The sequence below is a fragment of the Sciurus vulgaris genome (genome assembly GCF_902686455.1).
Source record: "Sciurus vulgaris genome assembly, chromosome: X".
NCBI classification, from domain to species: Eukaryota; Metazoa; Chordata; class Mammalia; order Rodentia; family Sciuridae; genus Sciurus; species Sciurus vulgaris.
The window spans coordinates 73,900,992-73,917,495 of record NC_136471.1 but is presented as its reverse complement, the minus strand read 5'-3'; the positions used below and the strand labels follow the sequence as shown (position 1 = coordinate 73,917,495).

The window sequence follows — 16,504 nt, the reverse complement described above, 5'->3', positions numbered from 1 at the left end:
GTTTAAAATAATCATGCAATTATTTTAAATAAAGTTGCTGCTGGAGATAGCATTAATGCCCAATAAGAAAATAGTTTGTCTTCTGATATTCAGCCAAATTTTAGACTTCATGGTATACATGCTAAAGCAACTCTTACCTCCAAACTCTAAGCTCTGTATGTGACTACACATGGTAGTAACAAGTAATGCTAAATATGTAGCTTCCTTCTCAACTCTCAATTCAGCAATTGCTAAGAAGAAATAGGGTTACTACTCTTTAAGTGTAAACAATTATTTTCCTGTGTCCTCTCCTACTTTTACCACCAAACATAGCTGAATCCTATAAACTGACACTCATAACTGGGGACCCTGTACCTGAAGACCTACTATATTATTGCCCATTTCAAACGTGACTTTTCATTTCTTCACTGCTCTTTCAAGTGATTAACATAAAAACAAAATCCAAAACATGTTTAAATATTTTATTTGATAAGGGGTCTTGCTGGGCTGCCCAGGCTAGTCTGGAACTATTGACTCAAGCAACTGCCCTACCTAGTTCCAAAGTAGCTAGCACTACAGATGTTTGCCACTGCATCCAGCCCCAAAAGCATTTTTAATGAACTACCTTCTTTTCTGCTTCATATTCAGCCCAAGCTGCTTTTCTTTCTTCTTCGGTCAACTCTTCTTCTTCTTTGTGGTCCAAAAGAGAATCATGTTCGTGATATCCTACAATGTGTTCTTTATGTATTTGAAGAAGTTCTGCAAGTATAGTATCCTGTTTAGAGGGGTTGAAATAATAGAGAATTATTTTCTACCTCTGTCTCACATCTCCATAGTTCTCTGGTCAACTGTTAAGACTGAAAACTGACTGCTTTTCATATGTCTAATATATATTATAAATGACCTAGGAACAGTCATAAAACATACAACAGCATACTCTGTCAGAATTTCATGTTTGAGAGATGCAATTTTTAAAATTTACCACATTTCAGCTTTCAAATTCTTTTTTCTCAAACTTAGAAAACAATTTGTTCATATACCTTTTATGCTTAAATCTGAGTTGATAAATGCTAACACAAGTCTGCTTAAGTGATTACAGTGGATGCCTGTGCTAAAAATCATGGCTACTCCTGTTTATACATATGTAACAACTTTATTTTCACAATCACTTTAGTTAACTAAACCACTGTACTAACAAAACCTAAATCTAAATGAATCTAAACAGGTATAAAACAGTTTAACTGGAACATCTAATCATTTTATTTTAATTACAAGAAGGTCAAATATAAATTGCACTGTTAAGGACTCATGAGTCAAATTTAAACTGTACATTTTTCATTAATTTGTTATTACAATGTCTTTTTAAAAAACATGGTGTCCTAAGTTAGTCTTTTAAGGTTAAAATCAAATGCTTAAAAATCGGTATCATTCATATATTCAGTAAGGACACTAAACTAGCCTTCTATGTTAAAAAAAAAAAACATTGAAAATTAAGAAACTCACACATAAAGACCTGGATAAATAAAAGACAAATTAAAATTAACTTATTTTAAAAAAGGATTTTCCATGTTTTTTTAGAAACAAATTCTCCAAGAATATACATTCTAAATTGTTAATTCAGTAAGGAAACATAATGATCAAATGTAGGTAGGGGGGGCTGGGGAGATAGCTCAGCTGGTAGAGTGCTTGCCTCGCAAGCACAAGGCCCTGAGTTTGATCCCCGGTACTGCAAAAAAAAAAAAAAAAAAAATGTAGGTAGGGGAAGGTATACACCATTAAATTAATTCTAGTAATGCTAACTGCATATATGTTTACCATAGAGAAGACCCACATTTGAAAAGAATTATATTTACATATTTAACCACACCAAAAATGGTAGGAACACAAATGTCTATGAAATAAATAAAGGTGAAAAATTCAGATCACGAGGCCCTAAGGTTTTTTCCTTATACAATAGTAAACACTGACCTTTCAAGAAGGAAAGGTAGCTGATTTTCTTAATAGACACAGCTGTAATTGAGACTTTATAATAAATCATGTTGACGTGTACTATGTACTATTTCTTTTGTTAGACTAAAGAGACTATTAGAAAACACAGAAAGACCATATAGCCAGTTGTGATGATGCATGCCTGTAATCTCAGCGGCTCAGGAGGCTGAGGCAGGAGGATCTCAAGTTTAAAGCCAGCCTTAGCTACTTAGCAAGACCCTGTCTCAACATAAAAAATAAAAAGGGGTGAGTTTGATCCCTGGCACCAAAACAAACAAACCACACAAAAGGAGGGCTTCAAGTTTACTGGTAGAATATAAAGACGTCAACAGGTTTAGTTCCTTTGAAAGTTCACTATGCACGTCTTTTCTTTTTTGTGGGCGTAGGGCAGAGTACTGGGAATTAGACCCAGGGGCACTCTACCACTGAGCTACATCTTCAGTTCTTTTTATTTACTTATTTTTATTTTGAGACAGGGTCTCACTAAGTTGCTGACGTTGTCCTGAACTTGTGATCCTCCTGCTTCAGGTTCCCCAGTTGCTGTGATTACAGGAGTGTGCACACTATACCTGGCTAAATACTTTTCTTCTAATCCAGTATAGAAATCTGCTATCCAAAGGTGATTTATCTGGCCTATGCCACATTGAAAAAATTTATCCATCACTATATCATACTCCAAAGTTTAACTGACAAAACAGAAATAAACCCCTGTTGTACTGATTCATTCCATTAAAAGGTTAACATTTCCTTAGATGTGTGACTCCCATGTCCACCTCCCAAAAGCATGACTGAAGAGAGCTATAATAATACAAGATAACACTCACATTTTTAAAACAAGTGACAAATACATTTTGAGAAGTCAGCTATTCTAAAATATACCAAATCAATTACAAGGTTCAAATGTACTATGGATGGTCTCTTATTTTACTTCTGCCTGGCAATAAGACTGATGATCTTAACCATAGTCAATATCAGTTCATTTCGCTAAAAAAGCTACCTAAGCAAAAGACCAAAAGTACTAGCAACTGCATTAATTTCAGTCTGTGCCATTGATTCATTCTCTCTATAACACTGGATCTTATTATAACTTGACCTGACTATGAATTTAAGTTAAACATGGATGATCTGAGTATAGCAGGATGAATGAAAACATCCAACTCTGAAAATAAACACTATGTCAATTAAGTATAGTGTTTATTTCTCAATTATAAACACTACAATTCATATATTAATTACTTTATGGCTGAAGGAAAAACCTTTCTAGAAATGCATGCATGCATATATGTACACACATACACTCACATATACCCTTATAAAAATAGAATTATCAGGAATCTTTATCATGTCAGTCTTCAGCAACCTATAATTTCAAAGCCCAAGTTACCTTGGAATTAGCAGAAATTAAGGAAGGACCAGAGAGGCACAGTAAGTCTTCCAATCACACAGTTAAGGACTAGCTGGGAATAGAAACTAAATGTACTGATTCCTAATGAGTGATTGTTCTAACATACTACAAAGAATGTTTGTTTTCTTGAGGTATGTTTCCTCCATTTCCCAAAGCTACTCTTTTAAATAAAAAGATAATCCACTGAAGGATTCTGGGGATGAGAGAAACCTAAGTAGGCGTATTTCTTTTTCACATTTAACACTTTTGTGCTTTTAGAAGTTTTTTTTTTTTAAACAAGCATATATTAATTTAATACAGGAAAACATCAAACAATTCTCAGAGACAAACTTGTGAAAAACTAGTTCATTCTTTTACTATAAACCTGACATATACTGTTTTATCATCTTCATCTTTAGGAGTTATTAATTTTGAGAACCCCTGTTTCTAATGTCTTCCCACCAATTCCAGATTTAAGATCTACCCTATCAAGTCAAACATGATTGTCTAAGGTCAGGTTATGGTGGAGGTTTAGCTCTGCCCATAAAATAACACTCCTTTTGACCAACTGTTGACTGAAATGCCAGTAAGTAAAAAAGAAAAAAAGTTTGCATGACTTATTTTCTACCACTAAAAAACTTTGGATTTTTCTGCTAAAACATTACCTCCTTCTTTCCATCAAACCAAAAAACTTTGCATTGTTTCTATTGGCTACTATACTCACTCTTTTCAAATAATTTTGTAAGAAATTAATGAAAACAATAATCTAACTACAAAACCTAGAGATAATCACCAGTAATATTAATTATATATCACTCCACATATTTATACACACATAGCTTTGCACAAAAATGGGATTATGTTAAAGTGGTACCTGGATTAATAGGCATGTACCAATGGGCCTGGCTAACTTCATCACTTTTAATGGCTGCACAGTACTTACATTATATAGATAAACTTTATTTATTCATTCCCTTAAGAGTTTTTTAAGATATAACACTGTTTCCTATTTTAATTATTATCAAATCTACAATGAAATGAGTTAATGGATAAATTTTAATGTATTTTAGTCACTTGTCTATATAGTGATTATGGCAGTAATACTCAAGGGCTTAGACAAGTATGCTCACCATCATCTTCATTTTATTAAAGAAAAGACGCATAAGTAAGTTATCAAACATTTATTTATACATTTCAAAAGCAGGAAAGCAGAAATCTTTATTCTAGGGTGCTGTGTAAGACACAAATAAATGAAAGAAGATGCAGGATTTTGAATACAGACTTTCTGCATCTTCCCCTTTTAAATTAATTGCAGCACTCTATGAATAATACAAGAAACAAATGATGAGATTAAGAGGGCAAAAAAGTATTTGTAACAGGATCCTCAGGTTATTTCTTCAGGAAAAACAATTCTGCAAATTCCAGCGCAAGATATAAAAGTTAATAAAGAAAATCTTCACCCCAATATACAACACAAATCAGTGCAGACGTTTTGTTTCTCCCCTTTAAAGTGCAGCATTTATATTAGTTGCTATAGTAACACTATTATTGAAAACAATACTGGAAAAGAATCTATAATCACTAAGCCAACAGTCATCAAAATGAGGTTTAAATTACATCCAAATGTGTACCTTTACATTTCTTTGTCCAAACTTTATTTTCCTTAAATAAGTGAAAAAGCCAACAAGCTGAAAAAAGCACGGTCTATATTTTAGCTAACAACCTAAATTAGTTTAAGCTTTAAAAATGACTAGTTCAATTAATAATAGAGCAAAATTAATGATAAATTAAAAGTTTAAGCTAATTTATTTAGAAGTTTAAAGTATTTGGCAAACTGACAAAAATTCCCATTTAATTAATTCTGAAATTCAACCTTGAAAATAAAATTGTTAAAAAATAATCGAGACTTTGCTTGAGGGTAGGATAGGGGGTTTGCCATGTTTCAAAAATATTTTGCTTACCATCACTTTGGGTTTGAGTTTTACAGTATCTGGAAATAAAGTGTCACTAGAAAATGTAACTACCCACTCAAAAAAACTATGAAAAATTCATTTTATTAATTTAAATAAGTTTACATTTTTAGTAAAGAAATTTAATATTCCTGGTTCAAAAAGCATCTACTTTCAAATCTGAAGCCCATTTCTTCCCAAACTACGCTGGAAAAAAAAAAGTTGTGCATTTGATAAGTAACTAGAGAGCTTATTGAATGAAGTTCACATAACACCTCATATCAGATTTTTGGGTCAAGAGCACACAACCTTTGCCAGAGAGCATTTATAAATACATCCTGATTCCCAAATTGCTGGTATGAATAAGATGGTGACAACTACAGAACTTGTCACTTTCAACGAAAGAAAATGCAGGCCTGCCAAACTAACTCTGGTGGAGGGTAAAGCCTCCTTTGATAAGAATATTTTTCTTAATTTAACATTTAAAGAACTAGATACTATATTTAGTATTTAACCTTTAAAACTTGATTATCCATTAAAATTATTACACATGCTACTGTGAGGTAGAGAGCTTTCATTCTGGATTTTATATGACTGCAGAGATTTTTCTGGAGGTTGCAACTTTCCAGGCAGAACCTGAATTGAAAATCAATTCTTACCATATACAATCTGTAGTTATCATCTTTATTTCACCATGTTACATCCTCTAACTCAACTACAGTATATTTTAACACGAAAGTGGAATGAATACAAACTAGGAATTGAAGCAGCTATTTCAAGTTATATCATGGGTTTTGTTTTGTTTTGTGTGGAGCTGTGGATTGAACAAGTTATATTTGAAAAAAAGAAAACATTTGAAGAAAATGATTTAAAATTATATAAATAAGGTCACCTAGTAATTCTTATACTGATCAATTCTCTCATGGAATTTATATTCCGAAGTCCAAAATAGTCCAAAATTTATATAGAGTCCAAAATAATAAACCTGATGTAAAAAACTTGGTCTAGCAAACGCTAGTAATTGAAGAGACAAAAGCAAGGTATTCACCTACTTAATTCTCCTAAAAGAACCAGTTTCTAGGGACTGGGGAGATAGCTCAGTCAGTAGAGTGCTTGCCTTGCAAGCACAAGGCCCTGGGTTCGATCCCTAGCACCGCAAAAAAAATAAAAAAATAAAAAGAATCAGTTTCTATATCCTGCTGCTCCTCCTTTAAAGCGTTAAAAGATTTCCATTTGACTTAACCAACATAACCAACAGAATAATACCATTTAAGCTATTAATATACAGTTACTGTGGCACTAAACTTCCTGTATTAATAAAGGATTATTGATTATTCCAACATGTTAGTCACATCCTTCTGAACTCCTATGATACAGAATTTTATGACTACACTGCTTGGAATATAATCACCAATATAATATTGCTAGAATAAACTTATCTGATCAAAAAAAAAAAACCTTTGTCAATCTTCTGAATTTCAGATGAAAAGTTTAATGGCAGAATTTAAATGAAATATATAGACAGATATACACATACATATATAAATAAAAAGGTGGTAGCTTTGTAAATTTGGAGGATTTATGTGTAGTTGTTAAGATCATAGGCTTTAGAGTACTACAGTAGTTACTACCTATGTGACTACTAAGCATCTGAAATTTGACTAGTGTGACTGAAGAACTTTAATTTTAGTTTTAACGTAAATAACCACAGGTAGCTAGTGGGTCTTGCATTGGTGACATTGTTTGGGCAGTGCTGAGGATTGAACCCAAAGCCTTGTACATTATTCTAGGCATGTGTTCTACCTCTGAGCTACATCCCAAGTCCCATCCATGGCTGTTGTAGTGGATGAACAGTACAGATTTAGTTTTAAGTGGATTTAAATTCTAATTCTACTATTTACTAGCTTTATGTCCTTAAGTAAGTTACCACTCTGAGCCTCAGTTTCCTGATCTGTAAATGAACCTAGTATCTATTTCACATGATTATTTTAGAAATTAAATATTACTTATAAAGTGCTTAGCACTGTGCCTGGTCTATCAATGATCTCTGTGTTGCTAAATCTAATGGCTGGGTTGAGAACATAGCTGAGGACATGGTTCTGTAGTAGAGCATTTGCCTATTAGCATGCACGAGGCCCTGGGTTTGATCCCCAATAAACATAAATAACTAAATGAATAAATGAAAGAACAAACTAATAAAAGATCTAATGGTCAATTCTCAGGTCTTACCATTTCTCACCATCTGTAATATCTGATGGAATTTAACTATCTTCTCCAAAACACATTCTTCTTTTGGTAAGCCATTGGGAGAACTCTACCAGTATTTTTTTTACCATTTTCTCTTATTTCTAATAAATTTTCTAAGGATGCTAAAGCAGACTTTAATGAAAAACAAACAAACCACCAACAATGTGTTTCCATACAGTGAGGAGTTTTAAGTTTTTCTAATAAAAAATTCAAGAGATGTTTGACAGGACAAATTATCTGATAGAGGAATTATCCAAGAAGATCCTAGACTAATGGAAGTCAAAGCTATAGAAAGATTAATAAATTATTATTTGACCTGAGAATATAAGTGTATATTTTAAATGTAGCTCATGTCTAAAGGACATTGCTCAATATCTAATGTGAAAAACTTGACAAAAATGAGCAATTTATGCATGTGAAGATAAAAAATGTTAGGATTGGAAAGAACTTTAAACAAGTTAATTTGTTGCTCTCCTAATACAAGAGATTGAGACACAGACAGAAAGTGATTTGTTGATTCTTACTATTATGTAAAGATAAAGGGCCTTGTTTCTTTTCCTTTTCTTTCTGAATGCTATCTTTGCTCCTAATGATGCTGAGGCACAACAGCATGTCTATAAACCCAGTGACTCAGGAGTCTGAGGCAAGAGGATTACAAGTTCAAGATCCGCCTCAGTAACTTAGTGAAGCCCTAAACAAATCAGTAAGTCCCTGTCTCAAAAAAATTAAAAGGGCCTGACGTTTGGCTCAGTGGTTAAGTGGCCTGGGTTCTATCCCCCATACCCATCCCTCCCAAAAAAAAAGATCTATTATAGATCAGATGTCCAAGATAGTGAACAAACATGGGCTGCTGGCACTGTCTCTCAAAAAGAACCCTATAGAAAATAAAGAAGGGAAAAGGAAATATGAATTTCAGAAGCTTACAGACACATCCTTGGAGTAACAACTAGCAACACATGCTATGTTCATCAGTTATTAATCAGTTAATCAGTTATGAAAATATTACCAATATGAAATTCACAAAAAAATATTTAAAACATCAAATGAATATTAGGGATAAAAAATAACAGTTGAAATAACTGAATGGATAGTACAAACAGTGAGAAGGATACCACTGAAGAATAACTTTAGTGAACCGTAAGATCAGACTAAGGTGCTCTTCCAGAAGACAGTAGAAAAATATAAAGAAATAGGAATAAAAATGAAAAGTTAAAAGATATGAAGGCTAGCCAGGCACAGAAGCACATACCTATAATCTCAGTAGATCAGTAGGCTGAGGGAGGGGAATGGCAAGTTCAAAGCCAGTCTCAACAACTTAGCAAAGGCCTTAAGCAACTTAGCAAGAACCTGTCTCTAAATAAAAAATAAAAAGGGCTGGGATGTGGCTCAGTGGTTAAGTACTCCTGGGTTCAATCTCTGGTACTAAAAAAAGGCATGGAGGCTAAAAGAAAAAGAAAGCTGGAGTGTAGCTCAGTAGCTCAGTGACAGAGTGTGCATGAGTATGTATGAGGCCCTGGGTTTGAACCCAAGCACCACAAAAATGACCAAAAAGAGCAGGTATTCAGATAATTCATGGTCACAAAGATGAAAATAAAAGTGGAAAGGTTGACATTTTGAAGAGTGGACATAAGTTTCTCAGAATTATAGATGAAGAAACTGGGGCACAGAGAAGTCAAATATCTTGACTAGGGTCAAGAATCAAACCCAGGTAATCTTGCCCTGGGGCCCTGTTCATTTTAAAAAATATTTTCTAGCTGCAAATGGACACAATATCTTTATTTACTTATTTATTTTTACATGGTGCTGAGGATCAAACCCAGTGCCTCACACTTGCAAGGCAAATGCTCTACCACTGAGCTACAACCCAAGGCCAAGGGCCCTGTTCTTAACTATTAAGGTATAACGACTTAGGGTTGAAATCAATAAATTTGGCATGAAAAGTAATTAAGGAGGACTAGGATTAACTTTGCCACCCTAGGAATTTGTAGTGACTAAAGGATGAAACCTACTTTCCAACATTACATACCTTGAACATTGAACAAATCTTTCCATAAACCCACAGTACTAATGAAGAAGGATACAGTCATATAACAGAAGAGTGATTCAATTTACTTATTTGACAAGTTTAATCATATAGTTAATTCAGTACAATATAGTGTAGTGGTTACAGTGTATGGTCATGGCACTGAGTTCAAATGCAATGCAGGTACCACCACTTATTAGCTGTGTGACATCTCTATGCTATAATTTCACCATCTAGAAAAACAGAAGTAAATTGTAGCTACTTTGTAAGGTGGCTAGCATTAAATGAAGTAATGCTAGAAAACCTGTTAGCACAGTGCCTGGCATAAAAAAAACCTCCATAAATGTTAGCTACATAATGATGTAGACAATGATGATGATGATGATGTGCTAGGGGTTGAATGCAAGTCCTCACGCATGCTAGGCAAGCTCTCTGCCATGGAGCCACATTCCCAGTCCCACTTTTTATTATTTTTAACTCAAAGTTAGAGCTAATAGCAATTGTAGAGAAAAATCATGTTGTTATAATACCCTGTATATATCCCAGTACTGACACTGTTAAAAATAACGATTCCCTCTGGGTCCACATCCAGAAGTTCTTAGATGAAGCTAGAAATCTGCCCAGTGTGGTGACACATGCATACCTGTAACCCCAGAGACTCTAGAGCACTTTTGAGGCTAGCCTCAGCAACTTAGTAAAACCCTATTTCAAAATACACATAAAAGATCTGGGGATGTAGCTCAGTAGTAAAGTGCTCCTGAGTTCAATCATCAGTACAAAAAAAAAAAAAAAAGGTGAAGCCAGGAACTGGCACTTCGCACTTTATCAAGTCCCCTGGTGATTCTGATACTGGTTAGTCCAAGGACTACAAAGGAGAAAAACCACTATTTTAAAGGCATATCATCTATCACTTTACAACAATCTGCTTGTGATTTTAGGGCAGAAATTCATTGTTCATGTGATACATTTTCACTGGATACTTACTCATGAGCAACACTGCATATTGTGTCATGTGCTCTGAACACTGTGATAAAGACACAATGGTATATGCCCTGCCCTCATATAGACTTTAGAGTCTAGAGGGAACAGATAAATATTTTAATTTGCCTATGTAGTAGAAAAGGCTTCTACCACTTAATTCACTTAAGAAATGAGCATTTACTAAATACAAAGCTGGTATTTTAAAGGTCAGGATTTCCATGATCTTGGTAGCAAATACTTCAGGTGTCCTAAAGTCTCCATAAGGAAACTAAACCAACAGAACCTTGTGTATCATCCCCAACTTGGTCAGCAAGGCTATCACTCACTCCCTCTCTCTCACACACACACTTAAATATTTTTTAGTTGTCAACAGACCTTTTTTTAAAAATTTATATACAGTGCTGAGAACTGAACCCAGTGTGCCATGCATGCTAGGCAAGCGCTCTACCACTGAGCTGCAACCCCAGCCCAAGGCTATCTTATAAATTCTGATGCTTCTGCTGGCAATTATTTATAAGACATCTGGCCATGGTATGGGAGGCTGCCACCTAGGGGCATCATTGGTACCACGGTTTCTGTAACCTAAATGATTTTCCTAAAAGACTTGGTGACCTTGGTTCCTTACAAAACAGCTCTATAATCTAAGCATGGCCAGTCTATTAAATATTTATTGTTAGGTGTGTGGAGGGGCAGTAGAAGTACTCCTCCACTTTTAAAAATTACTACAGAGACATTAGCCAGTTATAAGGTAGATAATTCTTCTAAAGTTGTCTATATTATTTAAGGCAGAAAAAAAAAACACCTTGAATATTGGGAGGAGTATTCATTCTTCGGTAACTGAGTGCTAACTATACTGGGAGTGATTGCCAATATTTAACATTAAATATTAATGTTTAATATTTAAACATTATCATATTCCCAACCAAATATAATTGATCTCTAGGGGCGTCCAAGCCTCAAATGCCTGTCTCTTCTAAAGTCTAGCTAAGATTATTTCCTCCAGCAACTGAATGTTTTTAATCTTCTACTAAACTGTCATATGTCCAAAAGATCAGGACTGCCTATGACTCCTCTGAAGTTCAAAGAATATTCAATTCCATACTGCTTTCAGAGAAATGAACCTAGTATAAAAGAAATATTAATAGCAAAAAGAGTAAACATGAGCAATTACTATGTGCTACATACTTCACTTCTGTGAGGTAGGTATTATTATATTCTGGAGGAAAGCGAAGCTAAAAAGTTCATATGGCTTGCCTAAGATTACATCGTAAAAGGTGTTCGGCAGGTTACCTGGGGGAAAAAAGGCGTAAACCAACAGTTCTTATCATTTGGCATCATCATCCCAGCAAACACTAAAATAGGAGACACTTTAACAACCTATAAAGTAATGGTAGATTTAAAACCATTTCTCTGAAGTTTATTGTATTTTCTGGTCATCTATTATTCACATGAATAATGATTTTTATACTAGTAAATACAAATATGGGAATATTACTAGAATTTATTTTAATAAACAAACATTAAACTTGTGAGAAAAGAGGCAAGAAGTAGTAATGACATGAAACCTCATATTTTAATTATGAGTATGACTTCTTAGAAGTAAATGTCAACAAAAATTGGGTCCATGTGCCACCATGTGGTTCATATGTCATAGGTTACTAACACTTGTCCTATAATTAAATGGGTCCTTTTGAACCTTTATTCTTGAAAGTAAATGTATGCTAGTCTGAAGAAAGTTCCTGAGATAGGTTGATTAGCTATTTCATACTTCATATCAAATTATTTAAATGGGGTACATTTCATACTAGTTTTAAGAATGACTAAGGTAAAACCTTATATTATACCCACTGGCTAATAAAACTACACAATAACATCTCTGTTCAGGAAACTGTGTTTTGAGGTATTGAAGTTTGAATAAAAGACTAAAGACAAGGAGAGAAAATTGTATACAAAATCAGGGTGGAGAAAGCAAACCTAAAGCCTCATTTAGGGTATTTTAGTTTAAATCCCATTTTGTTCTCCCTGTAATTAGCAATAAGCAGTTCACATTTAAAAAGACATAAGTAGTACACTGCTGGAAGAGGAAAGGGCAAAAATTTTTCTATGCCAGTTTTGCTGGCTTTTATTTTCTTAATAAAGGGTATAGAGCTTAGGCTGTGTACACTGTACTTAAGAGGAACAAAACACCCACTTAAGCATATTATAAAACATGACCATGACCAAAATTTTTTATCTCTGATATCTATGTAATTTATAATTTTATTATCAGAAAAGGCAGTCTCCCAAGCAACATTTATATAAATGTTAATGAAGGCTAGATACTACTTTAATATTTAAAAACGAATAATTAAGAATCAGTCAACAATTACTGCTAGAAACTTGTGTTAAATGAATTGCAAGTTAGCTGAAGTTTCAAAATGGCCCAGAAACATAAACTTGAAAAACTAAGAGATGCAGGAGACACTTGGTAAACATGATTCAGGAGACCCTGAAGTCAATTTACTAAAATAATAGACTCACAAGACTATAAGACTGCTCTATTTCAAAATGGGAAAAATCATCATTAGCTACAACAATTAAGACTCCAATGGGGAGATTTATTTAAGAAAACATATAAGTAATAGAGTGGGACAATGAATGAAGCTAACTCCAAAGGCAGATTTAGGAAAGAATGAAAAGATACAATTTAAACTTCAACTTTCTTCCTTTCATAAAACCACTATAACAGACTAACCATTCTTCATTTCAATTACACTGCTTGCAAAATAATTCCGACGTTGCCTTTCAATGATGTATAGATTATTAAAGAATGATACAAGTCCAGTTAAATATCACTATAAAGAAATTCAAAATGGTCAAAGTGCCCCCATATTGTATTATTCACTATGGGATAATAAAGGAGGAGCAAAAACTATAGTTCATGTATTTAAAGAGTTGTGAAGATTAAAAATAATTTGAAAAACTCAAGTGACTAATAAGTTAAGTCTCTGATATTTAACCTGATTAGGAAGTGGAAGAGTAAAAGAAACTCAAAGACTAGAAATACAGGAACAGATGATATAATAAAGAAATAATGAAGCAGAAAGAGAAAATAATCACATATCAAGTAAATTCAAAGTGCGTGCTTTCAAAGACAAAGAAAAGTAACATAAAAGGCATGCAATTTAATTGCCATTTAGATAATAGGAACGGGACAGGGGAATTAAAATATATCATTTTTAATCAGTCATTCATCTTAAAAATTAAAATAAAAGGAAGGGGTTTGCAATTGCACTCTAATAATAGGAACCAACTTTGAAATAAAAGCAGGATCAAAGACCAAGAAATCCCTTTGCAACAAATATCAAAACACACACTTGTACCCATTACAGATAACTGATTTTCAAATTCTATTAAAAGAATAGAGAGTTTGGCAAAGTTAAATGAAATTCTAAATATCAATCTAGGAAAGAAAGTTAACCTTTATTGAATACCTATATCAATAGATTCCCAGCACTAGCTCCTGATTTAAGACTGCCATTATCTCTCCCACCTGAATCATCTTTAAAATCATATTATAACATTCATTTTTCTCTTTTCCACTCCATTTTCCACAATGCTACACAAAATGATATTTATAAAATGTAAATCCAATGTCTCTTGTTTACAATTCCCAAAGAGATCCCATGGCCTATATAACACAATGTACAAAACTCCTTTTTATTTTTTTAAAGGCTCATGTTGTGTTGCCCAGACTGGGTTTGAACTCTAAATAATTCAGGCTCAGCTTCCCCAGGAGCTGGGATTACAGGTGTGTGCTACCACATCTGGCTCCAAATTCTCTATGATGTGATTTCCATCTACTTTTCAGTCTTTTCTCTCACCTCTTCCCATGCCTACCCCTACACTATCACTATTTTCTGACATTCTTATATATTTTTAATCACTTGAGGCTCCTCAAATTTGTCATGCTGTTTTATGGGTGATGTTTCCTGCTCCTCTTTTGCCCTCTTAGCAATGCAAATAGGGTATCTACTTCTATTTTCAACATCTGTTCAAGCCCTCTTAAGTATCAAGTTCTCATCATCAAGTCTTCCAAGAAAAAAATTAATATTCCCTTTTTGGTGCCTGTACAAATTCCTATTATAGGACACATAACTTTTATTATATATATTTGCTTAAGGTAAGTGTATTAAACTATAGGTTTCCTGAGAGTAGGATCCTAGTTTTATTTATAAATGTAACCCTGGCAACCATCAAGGCATATCACAGGCACCCTTAAACACTTTTAGTCAATTAATGAATAAATAGGCTTCATTATTTAGGTTGAAAATTTCTCTCTCTACACATTTGAGAGCTACAACCGATCACCAATTATTGAGTTTACCATCCATTTTCAAGATATGTCTGATTTATCCCACAATTTTCATCCTATTATATGTTCTCATATTAAAAATTCCTGCCAGGCTATCTTCAACAAATGGTGCTGGGAAAACTGGAAATTCATATGCAGTAGAATGAAATTAGAGCCCTATCTCTCACCCTGCACAAAACCCAACTCAAAGTGGATCAAGGAGCTAGGCATTAGACCAGAGACCCTGTGCATGCTAGAAGAAAAAGTAGACTCAACCCTCCATCATGTCGGTTTTGGAACTGGATTTCTCACCAAGACTCCTGAAGCACAAGAAGTAAAATCAACAATCAATAAATGGGATGACATAAATCTAAAAAGCTTCTTCAAAGAAAGCAAAGGCAACAATCAAAAACATGAAGAGAGAGCCTACAGAATGGGAGAAAATGTTTGCCTCCTGCACCTCAGACAGAGCATTAATCTCCAGGAAATATAAAGAACTCAAAAACTTAACACCAAAACCGCAAAACAAATAACCCAATAAATAAATGGCCAAAGGATCTGAACAGACATTTCACAAAAAGAGAAATATGAATGGTCGACAAATATATGAAAAAATGTTCAACATTTCTAGCAATCAGAGAAATACAAATTAAAACTACGCTGAGACTTCATCTCACTACAGTTAAAATGACATTATCAAGAATACAAGTAACAATAAATGTTGGCAAGGATGTAGGGAAAAAGGTACACTCACACATTGCTAGTGGGACTGCAACTCTGGAAAGCAGTATGGAGCACCATTTGACCCAGTTATCCCACTCCTCGATTTATACCCAAAGGACTTAAAATTTACTGCCAGGTTAATGATGCAAAACCCCACATTCATCATACCACAGTCTCATTCAAGAACTTACAGTGAATACTATACTATTTTAAATTCAAATGCCTCTGTTTGCCTTTCATGGCTCTCATAGCTGGCCCCACACCACTCATCCAATGTGAACTCTTCGTCAGACCCATTTATTCTTCAGCCCTTAAGCCTAAGACCTTACTTTTTCTGTACAAACTCTCTAACCAGTTGTTTATATCTCATTCTTCTTCCCTTAATTCAATTAAATGATAATCATCTTTTATGGGCCAACTTCTCTGATTTATTTCATCAAAACTTGAGGGCTGGGGTTGCAGCTCAATGGTAGAATGCTTGCCTAGTACGTATGAGGCACTGGGTTTGATCCTCAGCACCACGTTAAAAAATAAATAAAAATGTTAAAGGTATTTTGTCCATCTACAACTAAAAAAACTTTAAAATGAACCTGAAAGCTATATCCTCCTTTCCTATCTATTATAGCAAACATAGTGCTAATCACATCAACCATTCATTCTTTTGTTTTTAAGAAGAATTCTTTTGTTTTTACTTTCTCTCCCCAACTGGACTATCTCTCCTTCAGTTAAATCTCACATACATCCTAAGCCTTATAGATTCCTTACAGTTTTTAGTTACTGTGATAATTAGAAAGGTAACATGGTATGTTATAATTTTTCTTAAAACTATTTTGCCTTGTTTCTCATACTTGGAAATAACTTTTTCCCCCCAGATCTGGGGATTTAACCAAGGGCCT

At 34.0% G+C, this 16,504-nt stretch overlaps 1 protein-coding gene across 11 annotated transcripts in view; it reads right to left on the bottom strand.

Annotated features, from left to right (window-relative positions):
• The window catches only part of ATRX (ATRX chromatin remodeler), a 236,556-nt gene that overhangs the window by 6,076 nt on the left and 213,976 nt on the right, over positions 1–16,504 (bottom strand). For all 11 annotated transcript variants that reach the window (XM_079123003.1, XM_079123002.1, XM_079123004.1 and 8 more), the window contains one exon: positions 605–754. In XM_079123003.1, coding sequence (XP_078979129.1) covers positions 605–754 — 150 coding nt within the window. The remainder of the gene's footprint in view (positions 1–604; positions 755–16,504) is intronic.